The sequence below is a fragment of the Pavona decussata genome, unplaced genomic scaffold, assembly GCF_977016875.1.
Source record: "Pavona decussata unplaced genomic scaffold, jaPavDecu1.1 SCAFFOLD_9, whole genome shotgun sequence".
NCBI classification, from domain to species: Eukaryota; Metazoa; Cnidaria; class Anthozoa; order Scleractinia; family Agariciidae; genus Pavona; species Pavona decussata.
The window spans coordinates 4380001-4400291 of NW_028145432.1; the positions used below are offsets into that span (position 1 = coordinate 4380001).

Consider the following 20291-nt stretch of genomic DNA (forward strand, 5'->3'; position numbering starts at 1 on the left):
TCCAGCATTTGCCGAGGCAAACAAAGTTTTTGGCGCCAAGTGCGTTGAACTAAAACGACAAGGGCTCGCCAAAGTCGAACACACGCCACCGATCTGCGAAGAAGATCTTAAAAAGCTGTACGAAAGCGATGTTTTTAACCAAAACAGCCCGGAAACGCTTCAAAACAAAGTTTTTTTCGAGGTTATGTTGTACTTTTGTCGCCGAGGAAGGCAAAATCTTCGTGAACTCAAAAAAGCTGATTTTTCATTCAGCACGGATGGCAAAGGTGCAAAATATGTGTGCAAAACAACAGATGAACTCACAAAGAACCGACGAGAAAATGATGAAGGATTTGAAGGAGGCGTGATGTTCGAGAAACCAGGACCACACTGTCCTGTGGCTTCATTTGAACGGTACATACAGCACCTGAATCCCTCAAACGAATTTTTGTTTCAGCGGCCAAAGAAAAACGCCGGCATATCTGATCAAGTGTGGTACGATAACATGGTTGTCGGAGAGCGTTTGCTCGGTGAAAAAATGAAAAGGATCTCTCGAGAAGCCAAACTTTCAAAGTGTTACACCAATCACTCGATCAGGGCAACGGCGGTTACAATCCTGGACAAGGCCGGGTTCGAAGCAAGGCATATCATGGCGGTGAGCGGGCACAGAAATGAATCCAGCATTCGGAGCTATAGCAGGACTGACATTTCAACCAAGAGAAAAATGTCGGAAACCCTGAAGACAGAGTACGAGGTGAGAGGTGAGGAAGTGGCTATTAATCCGCACCAGTTATCTCCTGTTATTAGCCTTTCTCAAGAGGAATTTATTGTACAGAACTCTCATTCAGAGATAACGAAAAATTTTAATTTCTTCAACTGTAATGTCAACATTCATTAAACGCAAATCGGGAACATTTTTCATAAGACCGTACAACTTAACTTTAGAATTTTGTTCAAAAGTTTCAGTTCGATTCAGTTTTTCCTGAAACGTTTTCAGATGTTTTAAGCTTAAATCCTTTATGTAAACCTTTTGAATTCCGCTTTACACGTTATTCACGGCTGTCATTAATAAAGATGTTTACACTGAAACGTGTCATTGCGTGGCTTACTTTGTTGTTGTTCTGTGAAATGTCTCAACGCTTGTACATTTATAATTGTATAATAAAACAATTATTGGATTCGGTTTTCGCATGATAGCGAAATTATCAAGGCCTCGGTTTGTGTTATCCGCCTCGGCAGATAACACAAACCTCGGCCTTGATATTCTCGCTATCATGCTCAACCTCATCCAATAATTGCTTATTGTCACTCCTTTGTGATTCTGATGGTATTTGCTGTATTTTCTTTTTTGTCATGTAGAGATCCTCCCTGATACACTTTGATATGGCAGACTTCGACGGCAGGTCCAGGGGATGAACTACTCCGTCGAGTAACAAACGATCTTGCAGTTCCCTTACGTATACGCTGGGTTTCATAAGTTTCTCCGTTTCAATAGAGCTGATTACTTCAGGATTCATTATTCTTCTCTCTGCTGGATCTCGGAGATGCTAGAGCGAGGAACCGGTGTGATCGTAGTCGGCTAACACATTCTGGATGAAGCAACAGCTTGTTTTGGGCTCTCTAGCAATTGCTCGCTGTGACATCCCATCGTGGTTTAAGTCAAGAACTTCTACTCGCAAGAGTTTGGGATAATTTCGACCGTTATCATAGAGTTTTCCATCTTGACTCCTGCAAAGCTACATTTTGAATTAGACTGAAACTTTCTAACCGTTGAAACGGTAGGTTTTCAAATTGTACTTTGTGAGAAATCTATTGTTTCATCCCTCGAACTCTATTGGTCAATTTGCGAAAAATTTTCCGGGGTGGCCTCGGTTGGAGTAGTCGCACTGTAATCGTTCCCATGGGACAAATATTCGTAGAGAATCGAACGTAATTTTTCTATCTACGACTATTTTATAGTCTCAAACGTCATCGGAATCTCGCATGATCGACAAGAACTGCTTCTTCAAAACATTTTTCGCTGACGCGTAAAACACTTCCACATTTCCATCACGGACATTTTTCAATACATTGTCTTCAAACTTATCCCTCCAAGATTTTCCTCACAAACCCGTCGAAGAACGTCCATACTTTTTGCGAAAGCAGTTGACCGGAAGTTGTCTGCTGTGTCGACTTGACAAATTGACAGGTAATCGACCAATCAGTATTCTCCGTTTCCCAGGAACGGGAAACTCGAAGAACAAAGGAACCTCCTTCTCCCTCTCCCCAATCTTTTCTAGTTCTCTTTTTTACATTTGCATAATTTTACCATCACTTTGCGCGCGTGATCTGGGGATTTTTTGTGGGGGGGGGGGGGGGGGGAGGGGAGAGGTAAGAGAATACCTTGCTCTCCTCCAGAAAGGATAAGAAAATTCTGTAAGGTCATTACGTTCATATGATAAGCAGACTTAGATAAACGCTATTAAAAAGGAAAAAAAGAATTGTTTAGCTTCGAGCTCCGCTTTTATATAGACTTGGCTATATAAAATAACCGTAAATGAGCAATATTTACGGTGTGTCCAGCGAAAACAGATATTAACACGTTACCCTAAGAGGCAAACCTTCCGCGAGGAATGTGACAACAAAGTGGCGAACTTCAATATATTATCAAGCACAAGGGTTTTCTTCCAAAAATGGATAGTTAGTACTCGACTGAGCAGCTTTATTTCTGTGGCAAAAGGGAGCCTACAATGCTGAAAACTGGTAAGGATTTTCTGTAGATATCGCATTCTGTAATGCTAAAAACAATTTTGTGAAGAGAAGGGGCAAAAACACAATGAATCATACGGGTATCTGTTATTTAATTTCACTTTGCAAGCGACATAAGATGCTGATTATGTTTACCATACGTTTCCGATTGCTCAGATCTTTTAAGAAGCTTTCCGTGGCATTAGCTTGTTAGATGAGGGCCGGATAGTTCGGCTTTACTCTTCCGTTATTTGAGCTTCGTAGATATCGTATTCTGTAATGCCGGAATTTTTGGAAAAGAACGATAAGTCAGATGGGTATTTTTTTTAATAAATTTCATTTTACATGGGGGCATAAAATTCTGCTTCTAGGAGCGCTAATTATGTGTGCCGTATGCTTCCGATTCCTCAATGTTTTTCAAAAAAGGTTTGGGTAGAATAAGCCTTTCAGATGAAACATGGTCAGGCTGTGCTCTTCCGCTGTTTGCACATAAATTTGCACAAATGCATTGGCATAGCATTTTCTTTTTATTAAATTGAAGTAGCATTTTGGGTAGCCAGTTGTATGGTTGTGATTGTCGTGAAACTAGCATGTGTAAACTTGATATCTGTGAGGCTTATTTGATAAAGTAGGGTAAAAATCAGTAGTTGGATTTCAACATTATGGTTTTGTTTTTAAAAATGAAGTTGTTGAAGTATGCTAATATCTCAAACATATTTAATTCGAGAAAAAATTCAGGTAACAACAATGCGCTTGTGTTTCTCGAGCAGAACTTTCACTTACTCTAATGAAAACAAAATATCTGTTATCGGAAAATGATGATATCGACCTTAGAAGAGCATATTAGTGGTGGGATTTCAACATTATGGGTTTGTTTTTAGAAATTTTACTTCGAGAAAAAATTCAGGTATAAACAAAGATGTGCTTGTGTTTTTCGAGCAGAACTTTCTCGCTCTCTAATTAAAGCAAGATATCTATCATCAAGAAAAATGATGATATCGACCTATGAGGAGCATATTAGACTGACGGGTGCCTGATTTTGACAATATTTGACAGGAGAGTGTGCATTAGAAATAAACCCGCAGAGACTGACCTGCCCCCTCGAGCATGGTGTATCTGTGGACGATCCAACTTCTGTATAGCTGCAGACTTTTCTAATTAAAGAAGGTAGTTATTAACTGGCTTATTACGTTCAGCAACACACTAAAACACGGCACGGTAAACGATGAAAATCCGAAAAACGGAAGATAGAACCGCTGTTATCGATCGTCTCAATCATTTAAGAGAATTTCCCCAAAATTTGACTTGGTAACACGTGAGGCGCCGTCATGTTGATCGCATAAAAATAAGTCTTACCTCTAACAGGAGTTTTTCTCAGATAATGACAAATATAGAATCTTGGCTTTTTTGTTTCCTATCCGTTCCTTCTTTAACCTTGACAGATGAAAGCAAACACTTTTCTTTCTGCTCCTCTAACATCCAAGGTTTCATCTTCTGTAATAGTAATTTCCAAAAAAAGTCGCTACGAGCCCATCAACTGTCACGTTAGTTATGCAAGGAAGAGGTAACCGAGTCTTTCCTGTTTTTACGTTATAAATGTACAATGTTTGAGTTGTAAATAACAGTTTGTTGTCCACAATTTTGAAATCCGCCGATGACTGTGTTTTTCCTTACCCCTTCAAATAAGCCTTACAAAGATATCGAGTTTTGCACTCTCAATTTCTTGGCAATGATGACCTGATACAACTCACCAACCGAGATTTTTTGTTATAAATGTACAATGTTTGAGTTGTAAATAACAATTTGTTGTCCACAATTTTGAAATCTGATGACTTTGTTTTTCCTTACCCCTTCAAATAAGCCTCAAAGATATCAAGTTTTGCATTCTCAAATTTCTTGACAAGATGACCATACTGAACTCACCACAGAAAACGCTAACTAGTTAAATTTACTCTGAAAATTCTTCCCAATGCATTTGTGGAAGCCAACGCACAAATAGCGGAAACGTATAGCAGGACTCTCTCTTATCTGAGAGGTACGTCTATGCTACACAAAGCTTTATTTGAAGAATCTGAGCAGTCGGATGCCTGTACGGCAAACACAATCGCCGCTACAAGAAGCGGGATTTTATGCTACACGAAAGATAAAACTTAAGAACAAATACAAACAAAATTCTGCCTCTGGGGAAGCTTATTGTGTTTGCCGTAAGTTGTAAATTTCTCATTTTTTCTTAATAAAGCTTTGGATAACATGAGCCTTTCAGATGAGGCACGGTCTTGTTGCACACGCCCGCGATCTGTAAGTCGGTTAATAAAATGCATTGGCACATAATTTTCTGACTAAATTTAATTACCATTTTGTACAGCGAGTTGTATGCTCATGACTGAAAGAAAACTAAACTTGCAGATATAAAACTTGTTAGCTCTGAGGCTTATTTGTTGAAGTAAGCAAATGATCAGCCAAGGGATCTCAAAGTTATGGACATTTCTTCGTAAGAAAAAAGGTCCTAAAATATGCCCCTATTTTAAACGTTTCTAATCCACCAAAAGACTATTTGCTTTTGAATTTAAAGGCGCTTCATTTATGATGCCAAAATCAAAGAAATCGGTTATTTTCTTGCGAAAAAACACGACTATAAAATGTAACTAAAGTGCCAATTAATCGGTTGGGCCACCTTAAAAGTAAAAGAAAATTCCGCTTGAAAAACACGCACACATTCAGCTATTACCATAAGCAAGCTTTGAAGTATACATATTATACTGATCTTCCTTATTTAAGTCATGAGATGTATAGGAAGAATGGCTTTTTCAAATGAATGATCTCTGCATCCTTTGTACAGTCCCTACCCAAAGATAGTTTAAGGCAGTTGTCTTCCAAATTAAATAGAATCTTCTGGTCAATAGAATTTTGTTGTTTCAGTCAGTTTAGTTTTCAAAAAGAAAGACGTATTTTATTTTCATTAAAATGAGGGAAAGTTCTACTCGAAAAATTTCCACGTATTACAATTACCAATAAAAATAGTGAATATGTATTAAGATGTTCCAGAATTCTCACTAGAGCAAAAGAAAGTTCTCCTCAAGAACCGGCAAGATTTCTTTGTCAACACAAGCAAACGTCTCCTAGCTCACACATCATGACTTTTGTGATGAAATCATCGGTGGAGGGACAGTTCGGCTTTCCAAGAAAAACGTAAATGGGTTAATCTCCACCAATGGATTACTTCTGGATACTCTGTCCACTGCATGCCTCATCATATGATGCACAGAATTCTTTTCAGCGCTAACAGATTCCTACTTTCATCAGCTAAAGTACCAGAAGGTTACACTCGAAGATCAGCCGCACATTGCAATTATCAATAGAAACTTTGGTGGTGAGCCCTTCGCAATATTTTATAACAGCTTGTGAACTTTCCAAGGAAATTGCTGCAATGTGCGGCTTTGTAAACTAAGCTTTGCAATAGTTTATTGTTATCCGAGAAAGCGGCTTGGAGTCTTATGGGAAGAAACTCTGTAGGTTTATTTTTTATTTTTTTGCAAATTGTCGTTATATTTATCGTCAGCTGTTTACGATCGACCAAGCAGTTATAAATGGTATTAATCATAAATTATTGCTCGTGTTTTGTAAGCATAAAGATTCTGTTAAAAATTAAACGTTTGATGACCACTTTTTCAGTGTTTTAGGTAAGGTTAAATACAGCCCCGTGCGCTTCTCGTTATAGTTCCAAAACATAATTACTGCACTTGTTTATTAGTTACTGTAAGAAGAAGAGGCGAAAACACGCTTTAATTTTGATTAAGGATTCGAGAATTGGGTGCTGCAGTTGTCTTAAAATATCTTTCTCCAGCAACTTTCCATAGCAAAATGTCCTTGCTCAAGGAAGCAAGAAAGAGCGTGAACATTCTGAGCAGAACTTTCTTTTATTATTATAAAAGTGAAATACAGGTCGTCAAGAAAAACGGTGATATCGATCTAAGATTAGACTTCTGGGTGCTTTGTATTTGACTATTTTTGACAGGAGAGTGCGCATTAGAAACAAACCCGAAGAGAACGTTCCCATTTCGAGCATGGTGCATCTATGGATAAAACTTCTTTGTATAAAAGCAAACGTTTCTTACATGAAGGAGGCATATTACACTCAGCGATAAAAGCAATGCACGGCAGACGAGGAATGTTTTTTTTGTGAGAGAGATAGGACCGCGCTTAACGTCTCAATCAGTTCGTAGAAGCCACTTCTAAAATTTGACTTGATGAAGCATAAGTCGTCGTCATGTTGATCGCATCGAAATACGTCTTACCTCTGAAACGAGTTGGTTTTTTTTCAACTTCATTTTTAGAAGAAAAAAAAATGCCCATAATCTCTTATTTTTCCTTACTTCATTAAACAAGCCTCAGAGCTAGCAAATTTTATATTCACAAGTTTCAATTCGCTACACAAACAGTAGTTACGTTTACTCTGAAAATGCTATGCCTTTATGCATTTCTTAGCCGACTTTAACCTGCGGTCATACCCTCCCTCACTACATCTCATCCCGAAAAAAAATAAATAAATAAATAAAAAGATGCAGGTTAAGCCGACCTACAAATAGCGATAGTACATCTGCACGTTTCAGGACAATCATGACCATCAAACAACTCACTACAAAATCCTACTCAAATTATCTTCCAATATGACATGCAAATGCATTATGCGTAAGCCGACTCTCAAATAGCGAAAGAGAAAACCCGGTTTATCCCTCATCTGACAAGCTACTGCCACCCTAAGCTTCTCGAAAGACCCGAGCAACCAAAATGTACGGCAAACATAATCGTCTGATTCATCTTGTATTTTTCCCTTCATTGTCCAAAATTGCTTCTAGTATTATAGGATATGATATCCGTCTACAGAAAATCCTTTCATCATTGTAGGTTCCCTTTTGAACAGAAATAAAGCCGTTCAGTGGAGTGAAAACCCTTCTATTTGATAATATACTGAAGTTCACTAGCTCTGTTTGTCACATTCGTCATGGAAAGTTTGACTCTTTTTTGGGATAACGAGTCTTGATACTCCTTTCTTTTTGCTTGACACACCATTCTTAATTTTTCTACTTATGCCCGCACCATATACGGTTACGTGAATTAAGCTTCTCGAAAGGGGCATTGTACAATGCTGAAATGTGTAAGCATTATTATTTATAAGAAAAATAGACGTTGTTCATAGTGAGAATTGTTTTCCCTGAGAGGCAAACCACCCGCCAAGATCGTGACAGCAAGCTTAATATCTTGAGGATATGATTGTTTCTCATATTGGTTTTCCTTGCAGTTGAAAATCAAATGTTTAGAAGTACTCGACTTGACGAATTTTTTCATCTCAAATCGGAACCTTCAGTGCTCACAGCTGGGGTACCTGTAACAATAAGGTTTTTGGAAATTAAGGGAAAATTCGTCATCAGTCGGTTGAGTATTTTTTATTTAATTTCATATTAAAAGCAGCATAAATTTCGGCTTCTAGTGGCGCCGATTGTGTTTGCTTTACGTTTTCGATTGCGCAGATTTTTTCAATAAATCTTTGGGCAGCATAAGCCTTTCAGAAGAGAGATAGTCTAGCTTCAATTGTCCGCTATTTGTGCGTCGGAAAGCACAAATGCTTGGCAGATTATTTTCAGAGTAAATTTAACTAGTATTTTGTGTAGCGAGTTGTATGGTTATGACTGCCATGAGGCTGTATAAATAGCAAACTTATTGACTTGGTGGCTTATCTTATGAGGTCAGAAAAAAGTCACTTGTGCCCCATATTTCAAAATTATATAATTCATATTTTCTTAAAACACACTTCATTTATAACGGTTTTTCTATTCTTGCCAGAAATGTAAAATAGGAGAAACAGCCACACACTGAGTGCTGTTAGCATAAGCAAGATTCAAAGCATACAAATTATATTGATATTCCTTTGATAATTCATCAGATGTTTTCGACGTGTGGGTTATTCAGGATAAAAGGGAATCGATGATCTCTACAGGCTCAATTCTATTTTTTCTTTTTAAAGTCCTTGTCCAAAACTAGTTTAAGGCAATCTTGCTCTTTGATGAGTTCAGTTTTCTACTCTATTTTCATTAAATAAGGGAAATTTCTATTTGAAAAATACGCACATATTGGAATGACCAAAAGCAAGTCTGCATCAATGTATATAAGTGACGCTTTATTTTGACAAGAGCAAATTATAGAAAGTTCTCCTCAAAAACCGCCATCATATTTTGATCAACATAACCAAACGTGTCGGCACACGTGATGAACTTAATAATTCATTCCACGGAGGACAGACTGTACGGCTTTGCAAGGGAATCGCCAATGGGTGATCTCTCGAGATTCAATTTTAATGTATTCCTTCCTCGTGATCTGCCCAAAGATTGTTTGAAGCATACACACTATCCTGTGATCATTTATTGTAAGATCCAGAGAATGATTTTCTGTGATGACAAATGTTTTTGTTTTCATCAGAGTAAAAGAAAGTTCTGCTCAAAGAACACACGCACATTACAATTATCAATAGCAACTCTGCATAAATGGACTTATAAATTCGCTCATGAATGTATTATGAATGCATTGCTACTGAATTGAAGAAAGTTCCACAAGGATTTCCATATCGCTGCATTACAATTATCAACTGCATGAAAGAACTAATTCATTCGTGAATGTACTAGAAAACATTGATAATTCACGAATATATTCGCGATCAAACGTTTTCAGTAGTTCATTCTTCTTCAGGAAAGTTCGGTTTAACGGAATCGCCATTTGTCTAGAGCTAAATGGGTTTTAGTTCAATCAAATCACTCCACGTGCATTTGTTTTTTGCGTATGAACAACTGAGTGATCATCGCAATTATATACGCAACTTAAGCAGTTGCGAAAAGAAAGAAGAAAAAAATTCAGGCTTGAACGGGATTCGAACCCATGCCCTCTGCGATACTGGTGCAGTGCTCTACAACTGAGCTATCAAGCCAACTGCTAGCTGGAAGAAGGCAATTTTTTTTTTATTCGAATATATCCGTAGAGGTGATGAGATGAAAGTGAATATATAAAACTGCATTCATGCGAACTGCAGAAGAAAAAAAGAATAAATGAATAATCATCGCAGTTATATGCATTCACTTATTCATTCTCTCATCCGCAGTTCAAATGTATAAATAAAATAAAATATATTTTCTTAAGGTAACAAGAATATTCGTGAGTTTTCCGAGCAGAACTTTCTTTTACTCAGTTCAAATGTATGAATTTTCATATATTCACTTTCATGTTGTTAAAGTGTACAATACTTTATTGGTTACTAAGAGAACAAGCACGTGAAGAAGTTTTGTTTTGATGAAGCGTTGCAGAATTTGGTGCTGCTACTGTATAAAAAAATTGTCAAACTACAACCACTTTCCATAATAAAAGATTTGCTTGCTTACGATAACAAGAATATTCGTGAGTTTTCCGAGCAGAACTTTCTTTTACTGTAATGAAAAAAAATGATCTGTTATCAAGGAGAATGGTTATCTTGATCTTTGGAGAACATGGTAGACTTATGCCTGCTTTTGACTATGTTTGGCAGGAAAGTGCGCGCTGGAAATGGAGAGATCAATTTAAAAGCACGGAACATGTTTTAGTTTGATCAAGCCTTGCAGAATTTGGTGCTGCTACTGTATAATAATTTGCCCTAGATTTGTCAAGCTACAACAACTTTCAACAGTATAAAAATTTTTTTGGCTTACGGTAACAAGAATATTCGTGAGTTTTCCGAGCAGAACTTTCTTTTACTGTAATGAAAACAAAATGATTTGTTATCAAGGAAAATGGTTATATTGATCTTAGGAGAACATGGTAGACTTATGCCTGTTTTTGACTATGTTTGGCAGGAAAGTGCGCGCTGGAAATGGAGAGATCAATTTAAAAACACGGAACATGTTTTAGTTTGATCAAGCCTTGCAGAGGTTGGTGCTGCTACTGTATAAAAATTTGCCCTAGATTTGTCAAACTACAATAACTTTCAACAGTAAAAGATTTTCTTGCTTACGATAACAAGAATATTCGTGAGTTTTCCGAGCAGAACTTTCTTTTACTGTAATGAAAACAAAATTATCTGTTATCAAGGAGAATGGTTATCTTGATCTTAGAAGAACATGGTAGACTTATGCCTGCTTTTGACTTTGTTTTGCAGGAAAGTGCGCGCTGGAAATGGAGAGATCAATTTAAAAGCACGGAACATGTTTTAGTTTAATCAAGCCTTGCAGAGGTTGGTGCTGCTACTGTATTAAAATTTGCCCTACAACAACTTTTAACAGTATAAAAGATTTTCTTGCTTACGGTAACAAGAATATTCGTGAGTTTTCCGAGCAGAACTTTCTTTTACTGTAATGAAAAAAAAAATGATCTGTTATCAAGGTGAATGGTTATTTTGATCTTAGAAGAACATGGTAGACTTATGCCTGCTTTTGACTATGTTTGGCAGGAAAGTGCGCGTTGGGCATTCATGGACCCGCAGAGACAAATTTATTTGCCTTTGTTAGCAGAATTGAACTTTCCCCCACTGATCAATTAGTCAAGAAGCATCATGGCGTAACTATGGAAACTTTCTTTTGCAATAGCAGTGTTCTTCTACTTTTAGAGCAGAACTTTCCTCTTTTTTTATTAGTGTAATTAAAATTTTTCCCTGCTAAGAAGAAGTCCCATGGATACCAAAGAATATAAAATAGAGACGATGTTTGGTTTGAACCATCTTCTTGCAGAGACTGCAGAGGAAACGTGTTGGAATCGCCAAAGCCAAGATCGTTCGTTTGCTGTTCCCTTGGACTGAAACCATTTGTAACCCTTACCAGAGGTGAGTGTAACTTTCTTTCGATGAAAATTACCATGACTTATCTTTACTCGATTTGAAGTTTTCATGTAGAAAATCCTCTACGTGTTACTATAAGATATAGTTTTCAATCCTACTGACCGGTGAAATCACTGTTGTGATAACATAGACCTTACACCAGCCCGAAAAAGGTCGAAAATTGATGAACATATTGAAAACATAACTAAAGCTGCAATTCAATTTACTACAGTTTAGAACTACTGAGGATGCGTTCTTCGTTGCCATTTTTCTTTTTGTTTAATCCAGTATCGCGTTAAAACGATAGAACAGGATATTAAATAGGATATTATTGGTTGTTTGTTCTGTTGGAAATTTGCGTTCATGTACACGCCAATTTGGTAGGTAAAGTTAAAGTCACCTAAGCTGCCACGGGGCCAGAGCGCAAACCATTTTCTAAAGCATGAAGCAAGGAGTATTGCTACTCCTCTTTAGATGCGATGCTGGGCCATCTCCTGCTTAGAGAAGCAACACAGCAATGAAGAAACCAACCAACCAACCAATATCATACATGACTCATTATTACAGTTGCGAGTAAAGGAAAAATGTGTTTCCCGGTCATTTCTTACTTTTCCCGATGACAAAAACTGAGAAGTCGTTCCAATTTGTTTCACCCTTATGGTGAGGCAATTTAAAGTATCTGTAACTTTTCTACGAAGGATAGGTAGAAGTAATTCTACTTTATTTAACCATGTGAAGAAAATATCAGAGGCTCCAATGTAAGTCAATTTGTAAAAGAAACGGATTTGTGATTAAATGAAAGTAGGGAAATTTCGGGCGAGAATACTAAAGGGGCATAAATGACACTTTTTATGAGCGGCAAATACTGGGTCATCATTGATTGACTTCTGTGCCATCCAGCGCACATTTTTGTTTCCTCATTTTGTTTTACGCCATCAAAATGTAGCGTAAGGTGGGGTTAATTTTAATATCGAGCACCTAAAAAGTGTGGTGATAGTTGTTATCATAGTGATCTTTTTAACAATTCTTCTATCCCAGCTTCATGGAGTAAAAGATGGCTCTCAAAATGGTGATGTTTCTTGCACTATCTGCATTTGCAATAGGCGGAAAATTGTCACCGACAACCACCACCTAGAGTTATAGCATAACCAGTAGGAAAACAATTGAAAACTTGCCACAACCACCACGTTTTTCTTTCCTCGTTTTCTTTCAAGAAATCAATTTGTTGCCCAAGGTGGGATTAGTATTAATACCGACTTCTTAAAAAAAGAGTTAATTTTCACAATTATGATCGATAACTCCGCGTTTTTCTTCCCACCAGGCTTACGGAGAAAAAGATGGCCCTCAAGTTGGTGATGGTTCTTGCACTATCTGCTTTGGCAATAGGCGGAAAATTGTCACAAGAACCACGTGCAGTAAAAATCGAGAAATTGTCACAACCACCACCTACTTGGAAACCACATAAAAGTGAGTTAAGTTCTTTTTTAATTTTTCCCTTAGCCAGTTTCCCGTAAGTTCTGAGCATAACATCATGTATCCTGATTTAAATGCTCGTGACTATTATATCGATTTTCCCATTAATTTAAAAGCAATCAGATCGCTTATTATATGAAATCCTTGATAAATGAGATAAAAATAGAAATAATTCTGCAGCTGTCTTTAATGAACTATTTTTGTCAAATTTGATATAAAAAATTGGTCAACCAAACGGCAAACTTTTCTTAGCAATTTTTCATCGAAGCGCAAGTTTGATCGCACCAACTGGTGACCTTTGAGGTAAAATAATAAGAGAAGATAAATTTCAGAAACAGTAATCCAAACGCAGACACCAGCACAATGTTTTTGGTTTTCAGTCAATGTTAAACACGATGAAATGTCCAATGAAATACTTGACATTGATTATATTACTTTTTTCCATTTTTTGTAGTTTTGAAGTTGTCCCAACCAGAAGGTGAGTTAAGCCTCTTGTACTATTTTATTGATTTACTGACCATCCTGTTACCCCCCCCACCCCCACCCCCTGAGAAAACAAACGCCTCTTTTCTGTACGTACGTTTTCACTGATTTAATTTTCCGTCTGTGTTTTAGTGAATCGTATATATTTCATTTCAGCCCTTCGGTCTATTTGTAGTACATCCATTTCCAATGATGAGTTTGGGTTCGTTTTCTTTACTTCGAAGGCGTGTGAATGTCACTTCGCATAACTGAAAAAATTTGGCGAATTTAGGAAAATCTCACGGCTGCAAAAATTCTTGCGGTTCCGTTGCAAAATCTCAGTAACACCAGTTTTGCGATGATAAAAGCAGGAAATTATGGAAATAGATGGCGAAAGAAGTTTCTCTTTGATTCAAATCTTGAGGCCGTCGTCAGTGTTTAATATTTGAGATTCGGCGATTTTCAAGACTTTTTTTTATCTACTTCGTCCGGTAGTGTCTGTGAACTACACTGGAGCTCTGATTGGCAATTGTTCAAGGCTACCATAACGCGCCAATCAGTTCGGTTTTAAACGAAATCCAAAAATATCTTTACTGAAATTCACATATCGCAGCGAGTGCCCCTGTGTCCTTATTTTCTTTTTTTTTTCTTCTTGGGGTTGTTGTTAGAAAATGATGGCAACCATGGCAATGCTATCATTGATGGATCACGACCGCGATCCCAGTGTACATACAGTCCCGCGACAAAAATTGTCGGTGGAGAAGAGGCACCCGAAGGAGCCTGGCCGTGGCAAGCACTCCTCGATATCACCACGTCGGATGGTCAGTACATGTGTGGAGGATCTTTGGTTACTCCTAATTGGGTGCTCACTGCAGCACACTGTCTCACAGGGGCCCAACGCATTCTCGTAAGGTAAGAGAAAAAAATCTAATACTGTACCATGGTACTATGCAACGCCTTACTCCGTACGTCTCACTTCTCGTGATTTCAAATGGTCGTTTGTGTTTTATCGCAAGTAATAGTATCGCTGTTTCTCTGGCAGATCAAAACCCCATTATCGGTATCTCGTAGCCTGCAAATACAACCGCATCGTATCCCTCCTTCTCGGTAGGGATGCCCCAAGCGGAGGAGAGCGATTTGAGACGGCGGTATTGATATCGACTTTAGTTAGTGCATCATTCCGTACAAATATTACAGAACGTTAATTGCAATCTTGGAAGCAAATCCTTAAGTTGCGGCTGAAAGTACTTGCTTGTTATTTGGGTTAACGCTTTGCCTTCGCGGGGAATCTAGAGCTCTATCCAATTTTTATGCTTCTTGAAACAGTTACACAACAGCACGGCACACTTGAACCCTCACCCGAGCTGTCTTTGTTGGCAAGCTAAACTGCAACTCTTTAAAGACTGCATTTCAAATCACCGATTACAAATAAACAATCACGCGTCTCGAAAAGTTTGATTTTTCCAATCCTTTCTAACGTCACTGCGGTAATATTGTGGGCTCTTTGACAGAGCGACCTCCTCGAACAAAATATTAAGCTAACTGATCTCACTACTCTCTGGCTTGATAACTATTCCTCCAACAACCCGTCCAATATGCCAGAAAGAGACGAAATGAGGTTAACGTCTTCTTGCAAAAAGATTGGCTTAAGTGGATTCAGCGCCTTCTCTGTATGTGTGTGTTGTGAAAAGAAAACAAAATGCCGTTCTCCCAAGAAAAAAGAGTATGTTCAGAGGAATCTTAACTATGTAACACTTTACTTGTTTCAGACTTGGCGTCCATGATAGAACACAACAATCTTCAACAGAGCAGAGCGTTTATGCCAGAAGCGGAATTACGCATTACAACTACAATCCATCTGCAAGTTCTACACACGACATCGCCATGTTGAAATTGCAGAGGTCTGTTCAACTCAACGACGCTGTTAACTTGGCTTGTTTACCTGGATCGAGTGGGAGTGTGGCGGTTGGCACGTACTGCTGGGTGACAGGTAGGAGTGATGAAAAGGTGATTCAATAGGCCTTATCACGGTTTTCGACGCCATTTTGACGGGTAGGCAAACAGGCTTGAAATAACAGTGTTTGTATGGAAATCCGATGTCAAATAATTTTCATAAAACATCGCTTCTGAAAAATTCTTGAATTGGAAACTTTTGGCACTAGGAAAAGGATTTTAAGAACAAAATTGGAGGGATGTAGCTGTGACAGAAAGCGTTCAGTCGTGTTTTGAACTTTCCATACATTTGTCTGTATAGCGAACCAGCCGTGAGCTGTTACTAAAAATAGTTCGCGGGAAAAATACAGGGAAATGTATGGACAGTTCAAAACACGACTGGACGCTTTCTGTCACAGCTACATCCCTCCAATTTTGTTCTTAAAATCGTTTTCCTAGTGCCAAAAGTTTCCAATTCAAGAATTTTTCAGAAGCGATGTTTTATGAAAATTATTTGACATCGAATTTCCATACAAACACTGTTATTTCAAGCCTATTTGCCTACCCGTCAAAATGGCGTCGAAAACCGTGATAAGGCCTATTATAATGGAAATATTACTAAGGGATGAATAACTCGGTATGTTATCGCCTGAGTGATTAATAAACTGGCACGATTACTGCGCCTTTCAATAAAATGGGGACTCTGAAGTTCAAAATTCAACCAACCGTTATGCTTTTCACTGCCGTCAATCACTGCAGTGGACCTCTAAGAAACAAAACCGTTTGGTTCAACGGGGTCAAAAGGTCATGTTCGTGCACTGTGATTGGCAGATTTTGATCTACTTTGTCGGTTTCTGTATTTTTGTGGTCAGTCGATTGTCGCCGTAATTAGATCTAATTAGGATTGACGGCAGTAAAACACGCAAATTGTCAGGTGGGGTTGAAGTTCAGAGTCCGTATGTTATTGAAAGGCGCAGTAAAAATGAAAGATTGTATAGCGAAATCCGATTTGTGTAGCGCTATTTAGCCTGGGATTTCTTTTCTGAGCCTGAGGTGGGTGGGGAAAGGAATTATGACCCTTCCCCCACTTATAACTTCAAAGTATTACAGTGATAACAATGAAACATGGGGGTTATACGGTACGCTGAAACCTCTTTCCTTTATGGTGCAAGAAATAGTATATAAATATGAAAGTTACCAGGACAAACTATTATTTTTTCACAGAAAAGTAAACAGAAAAAAGTCTCAAGTAAGTTTGAGAAAGATCAGAAAGTTGGGTGGTGTTTGCTTTAATACCTTATTAATCCTATTTCGCCTAGAAACCGGACACAAAGTGCTCTTCCCAACTTCTTTGAACATTCAATTTTTTGAAGATCAGTAAAGCAACAGCTTTAAGACGTCACCTAAAAGGTGTCTAAGAAATACAAGCACAAACACAAGAGTCTATACAAACACATAAAAATCCAAGGACAAACACAAGAGTCCATACAAATACTTAGAAATACAAGGACAAACACAAGAGTCCATACAAATACTTAGAAATACAAGGACAAACACAAGAGTCCATACAAATACTTAGAAATACAAGCACAAACACAAGAGTCCATACAAACACTTAGAAACACAAGCACAAACACAAGAGTCCATACAAACACTTAGAAACACAAGCGCAAACACAAGAGTCCATACAAATACTAAGAAACACAAGTACAAACACAAGAGTCCATACAAACACTTAGAAACACAAGTACAAACACAAGAGTCCATACAAACACTTAGAAATACAAGCGCAAACACAAGAGTCCATACAAACACTTAGAAACACAAGCGCAAACACAAGAGTCCATACAAACACTTAGAAATACAAGCACAAACAATAGAGTCCATACAAACACTTAGAAATACAAGCACAAACACAAGAGTCCATACAAACACTTAGAAATACAAGGACAAACACAAGAGTCCATACAAATACTTAGAAATACAAGTACAAACACAAGAGTCCATACAAACACTTAGAAATACAAGCACAAGCACAAGAGTCCATACAAACACTTAGAAATACAAGCACAAACACAAGAGTCCATACAAACACTTAGAAATACAAGCACAAGCACAAGAGTCCATACAAATACTTAGAAATACAAGCACAAACACAAGAGTCCATACAAACACTTAGAAATACAAGCACAAGCACAAGAGTCCATACAAATACTTAGAAAGACAAGTACAAACACAAGAGTCCATACAAACACTTAGAAATACAAGCACAAGCACAAGAGTCCATACAAACACTTAGAAACACAAGTACAAACACAAGAGTTCATACAAACACTTAGAAATACAAGGACAAACACAAGAGTCCATACAAACACTTAGAAATACAAGCACAAGCACAAGAGTCCATACAAATACTTAGAAATACAAGTACAAACACAAGAGTCCATACAAACACTTAGAAATACAAGCACAAGCACAAGAGTCCATACAAACACTTAGAAATACAAGCACAAGCACAAGAGTCCATACAAACACTTAGAAACACAAGTACAAACACAAGAGTTCATACAAATACTTAGAAATACAAGCACAAGCACAAGAGTCCATACAAACACTTAGAAATACAAGCACAAACACAAGAGTCCATACAAACACTTAGAAATACAAGCACAAACACAAGAGTCCATACAAATACTTAGAAATACAAGGACAAACACAAGAGTCCATACAAACACTTAGAAATACAAGCACAAGCACAAGAGTCCATACAAACACTTAGAAATACAAGCACAAACACAAGAGTCCATACAAACACTTAGAAATACAAGCACAAGCACAAGAGTCCATACAAATACTTAGAAATACAAGCACAAACACAAGAGTCCATACAAACACTTAGAAATACAAGCACAAGCACAAGAGTCCATACAAATACTTAGAAATACAAGTACAAACACAAGAGTCCATACAAACACTTAGAAATACAAGCACAAACACAAGAGTCCACACAAACACTTAGAAATACAAGCACAAGCACAAGAGTCCATACAAACACTTAGAAATACAAGCACAAGCACAAAAGTCCATACAAATACTTAGAAACACAAGTACAAACACAAGAGTCCATACAAATACTTAGAAATACAAGCACAAGCACAAGAGTCCATACAAACACTTAGAAATACAAGCACAAGCTCAAGAGTCCATACAAACACTTAGAAACACAAGTACAAACACAAGAGTTCATACAAATACTTAGAAATACAAGCACAAGCACAAGAGTCCATACAAACACTTATAAACACAAGTACAAACACAAGAGTTCATACAAACACTTAGAAATATAGGGAAAAACACAAGAGTCCATACAAACACTATAAAAGAAACTCAAGGACAAACACAAGAGTCCATACAAATACTTAGAAATACAAGCACAAGCACAAGAGTCCATACAAACACTAAGACATACAAGCACAGGCACAAGCGTGCTTACGAACAGTAAGATTTACAAACACAAACACAAGAGTCCATACAAATGTTAAGATATGCAGGCACGAGCAAAAGAGTCCATACAAACACTAAGACATACAAGCACAGGCATAAGAGTGCTTAAGAACAGTAAGATTTACAAGCTCAAAAACAAAAGCCTAAACAAACAATGGAAAACGCAAGGATAAGCAGCACTCGCCTCCAACCAATGTGGCTCAGGTTCGGTTCTCGTCCTTCAGCTCCGAGAGGTTTTTCTCCGAGTACTCCGGTTTTTCCTCAAAAACCAACATTTCCAAATTCCAATTCGATGTGGAGAGTGTCCCTAATTAGTGCTCTGCGCTTAATACAGTGACACTTAAATAAAGTGATTTATTTATTAGATATTTATTCAACGAGGAATTAAACTTATTTGACTCCTGTGGCTGTTATTGCCATTGATATTGCCATTGTAATTGTTAATATAATTCAGTACCAAATGGAAAGTATGAAAAATAAAAAGACAAAAAGATATACATTTGAAAATCCTTAACATTAAACACTTGTTTTTGGAATGTTTTTTGTTTCCTCTCTATTATTATTAATTAATTAATTAATTAATTTATTTATTTCAGTATTTATTTATTTATTGATTGTCTTTTTTTTTTGGAGGATTTGGACATACCCTTCCTAAAGGTACCTCAGATGTTTTGATGCAAGTCTCTGTCCCAATCGTGTCGCAATCCACTTGTCAACAGGCCTATCCATGGGAGACAATCGATGACTCCATGATCTGCGCTGGCTATGCTAATGGCGGTAAAGACTCCTGCTCGGGGGATTCAGGCGGTCCGATGGTGTGCCAAGCCAACGGCAAGTACTTCCTTGAGGGTGTGGTATCGTGGGGATACGGATGTGCACGCCCAGGGAAATATGGTGTCTACGCAGAAACCCGCTACTTCAGGCCATGGATCGATGCTGTAATAAGATATTATTAAAGAAAGAGGCCGGTAAGCCTGTTAATTATGCCCTGGAGCATTAAGACGACAAAGGTCGTAAAACATGTTTAGACATATATATGCGAATAAGGAACTCTGTAAACTTGTTAAAGAAGGGGAAATAAAATGCATTGAAAAACTAAGCTGCTGGTTTTTATTCTTGAACTGTCTATTTGCTGTAATTAGTATACATAGAGTGTAAAGTCTACAAAGAAGACGCAATATCGCCTTCACTTTAGTTTTGGTTCTACGAAATGAGTAACTGCCAACAACTCTTTGTAATTTCTAACATCTCAAGTAACAAAGGCCCTAATGGTCCTCAAGTTTTGCCTCTCATTCGCCTTAAAAGAATGTTCCTTTCAGGTTACAAAATGCAGCCAGGTGAAAAGTCCACTTGTTTAAGAACATAATAGAGAATGAAAAAACTTAAG

General features: G+C 37.7%; 2 protein-coding genes across 3 annotated transcripts in view; both read left to right on the top strand.

Annotated features, from left to right (window-relative positions):
* LOC146488671 (uncharacterized protein KIAA1958 homolog) overlaps nt 1–1201 on the top strand; it is a 1691-nt gene extending 490 nt beyond the window's left edge. The window contains exon 1 of the mRNA XM_085119214.1: nt 1–1201. This exon is cut by the window's left edge and continues 490 nt beyond it. Coding sequence (XP_084975340.1) covers nt 1–877 — 877 coding nt within the window. The 3' untranslated portion in view covers nt 878–1201.
* Nucleotides 1202–2702: 1501 nt separating this feature from the next.
* Nucleotides 2703–20003, top strand: LOC146488672 (trypsin-2-like). 2 transcript variants are annotated; one of them, XM_085119232.1, is made up of 7 exons: nt 2703–2721; nt 11448–11539; nt 12855–13000; nt 13461–13484; nt 14137–14380; nt 15238–15458; nt 19538–20003. In XM_085119232.1, the coding sequence occupies exons 3-7, from the start codon at nt 12871–12873 to the stop codon at nt 19858–19860; spliced, it is 942 nt and encodes a 313-aa protein (XP_084975358.1). In that variant the 5' UTR covers nt 2703–2721; nt 11448–11539; nt 12855–12870; the 3' UTR covers nt 19861–20003. The 2 variants fall into 2 exon arrangements, with proteins under 2 accessions (XP_084975358.1, XP_084975365.1); XM_085119239.1 differs by lacking the exon at nt 2703–2721 and adding an exon at nt 4252–4270.
* The last annotated feature ends 288 nt before the right edge of the window (nt 20004–20291 follow it).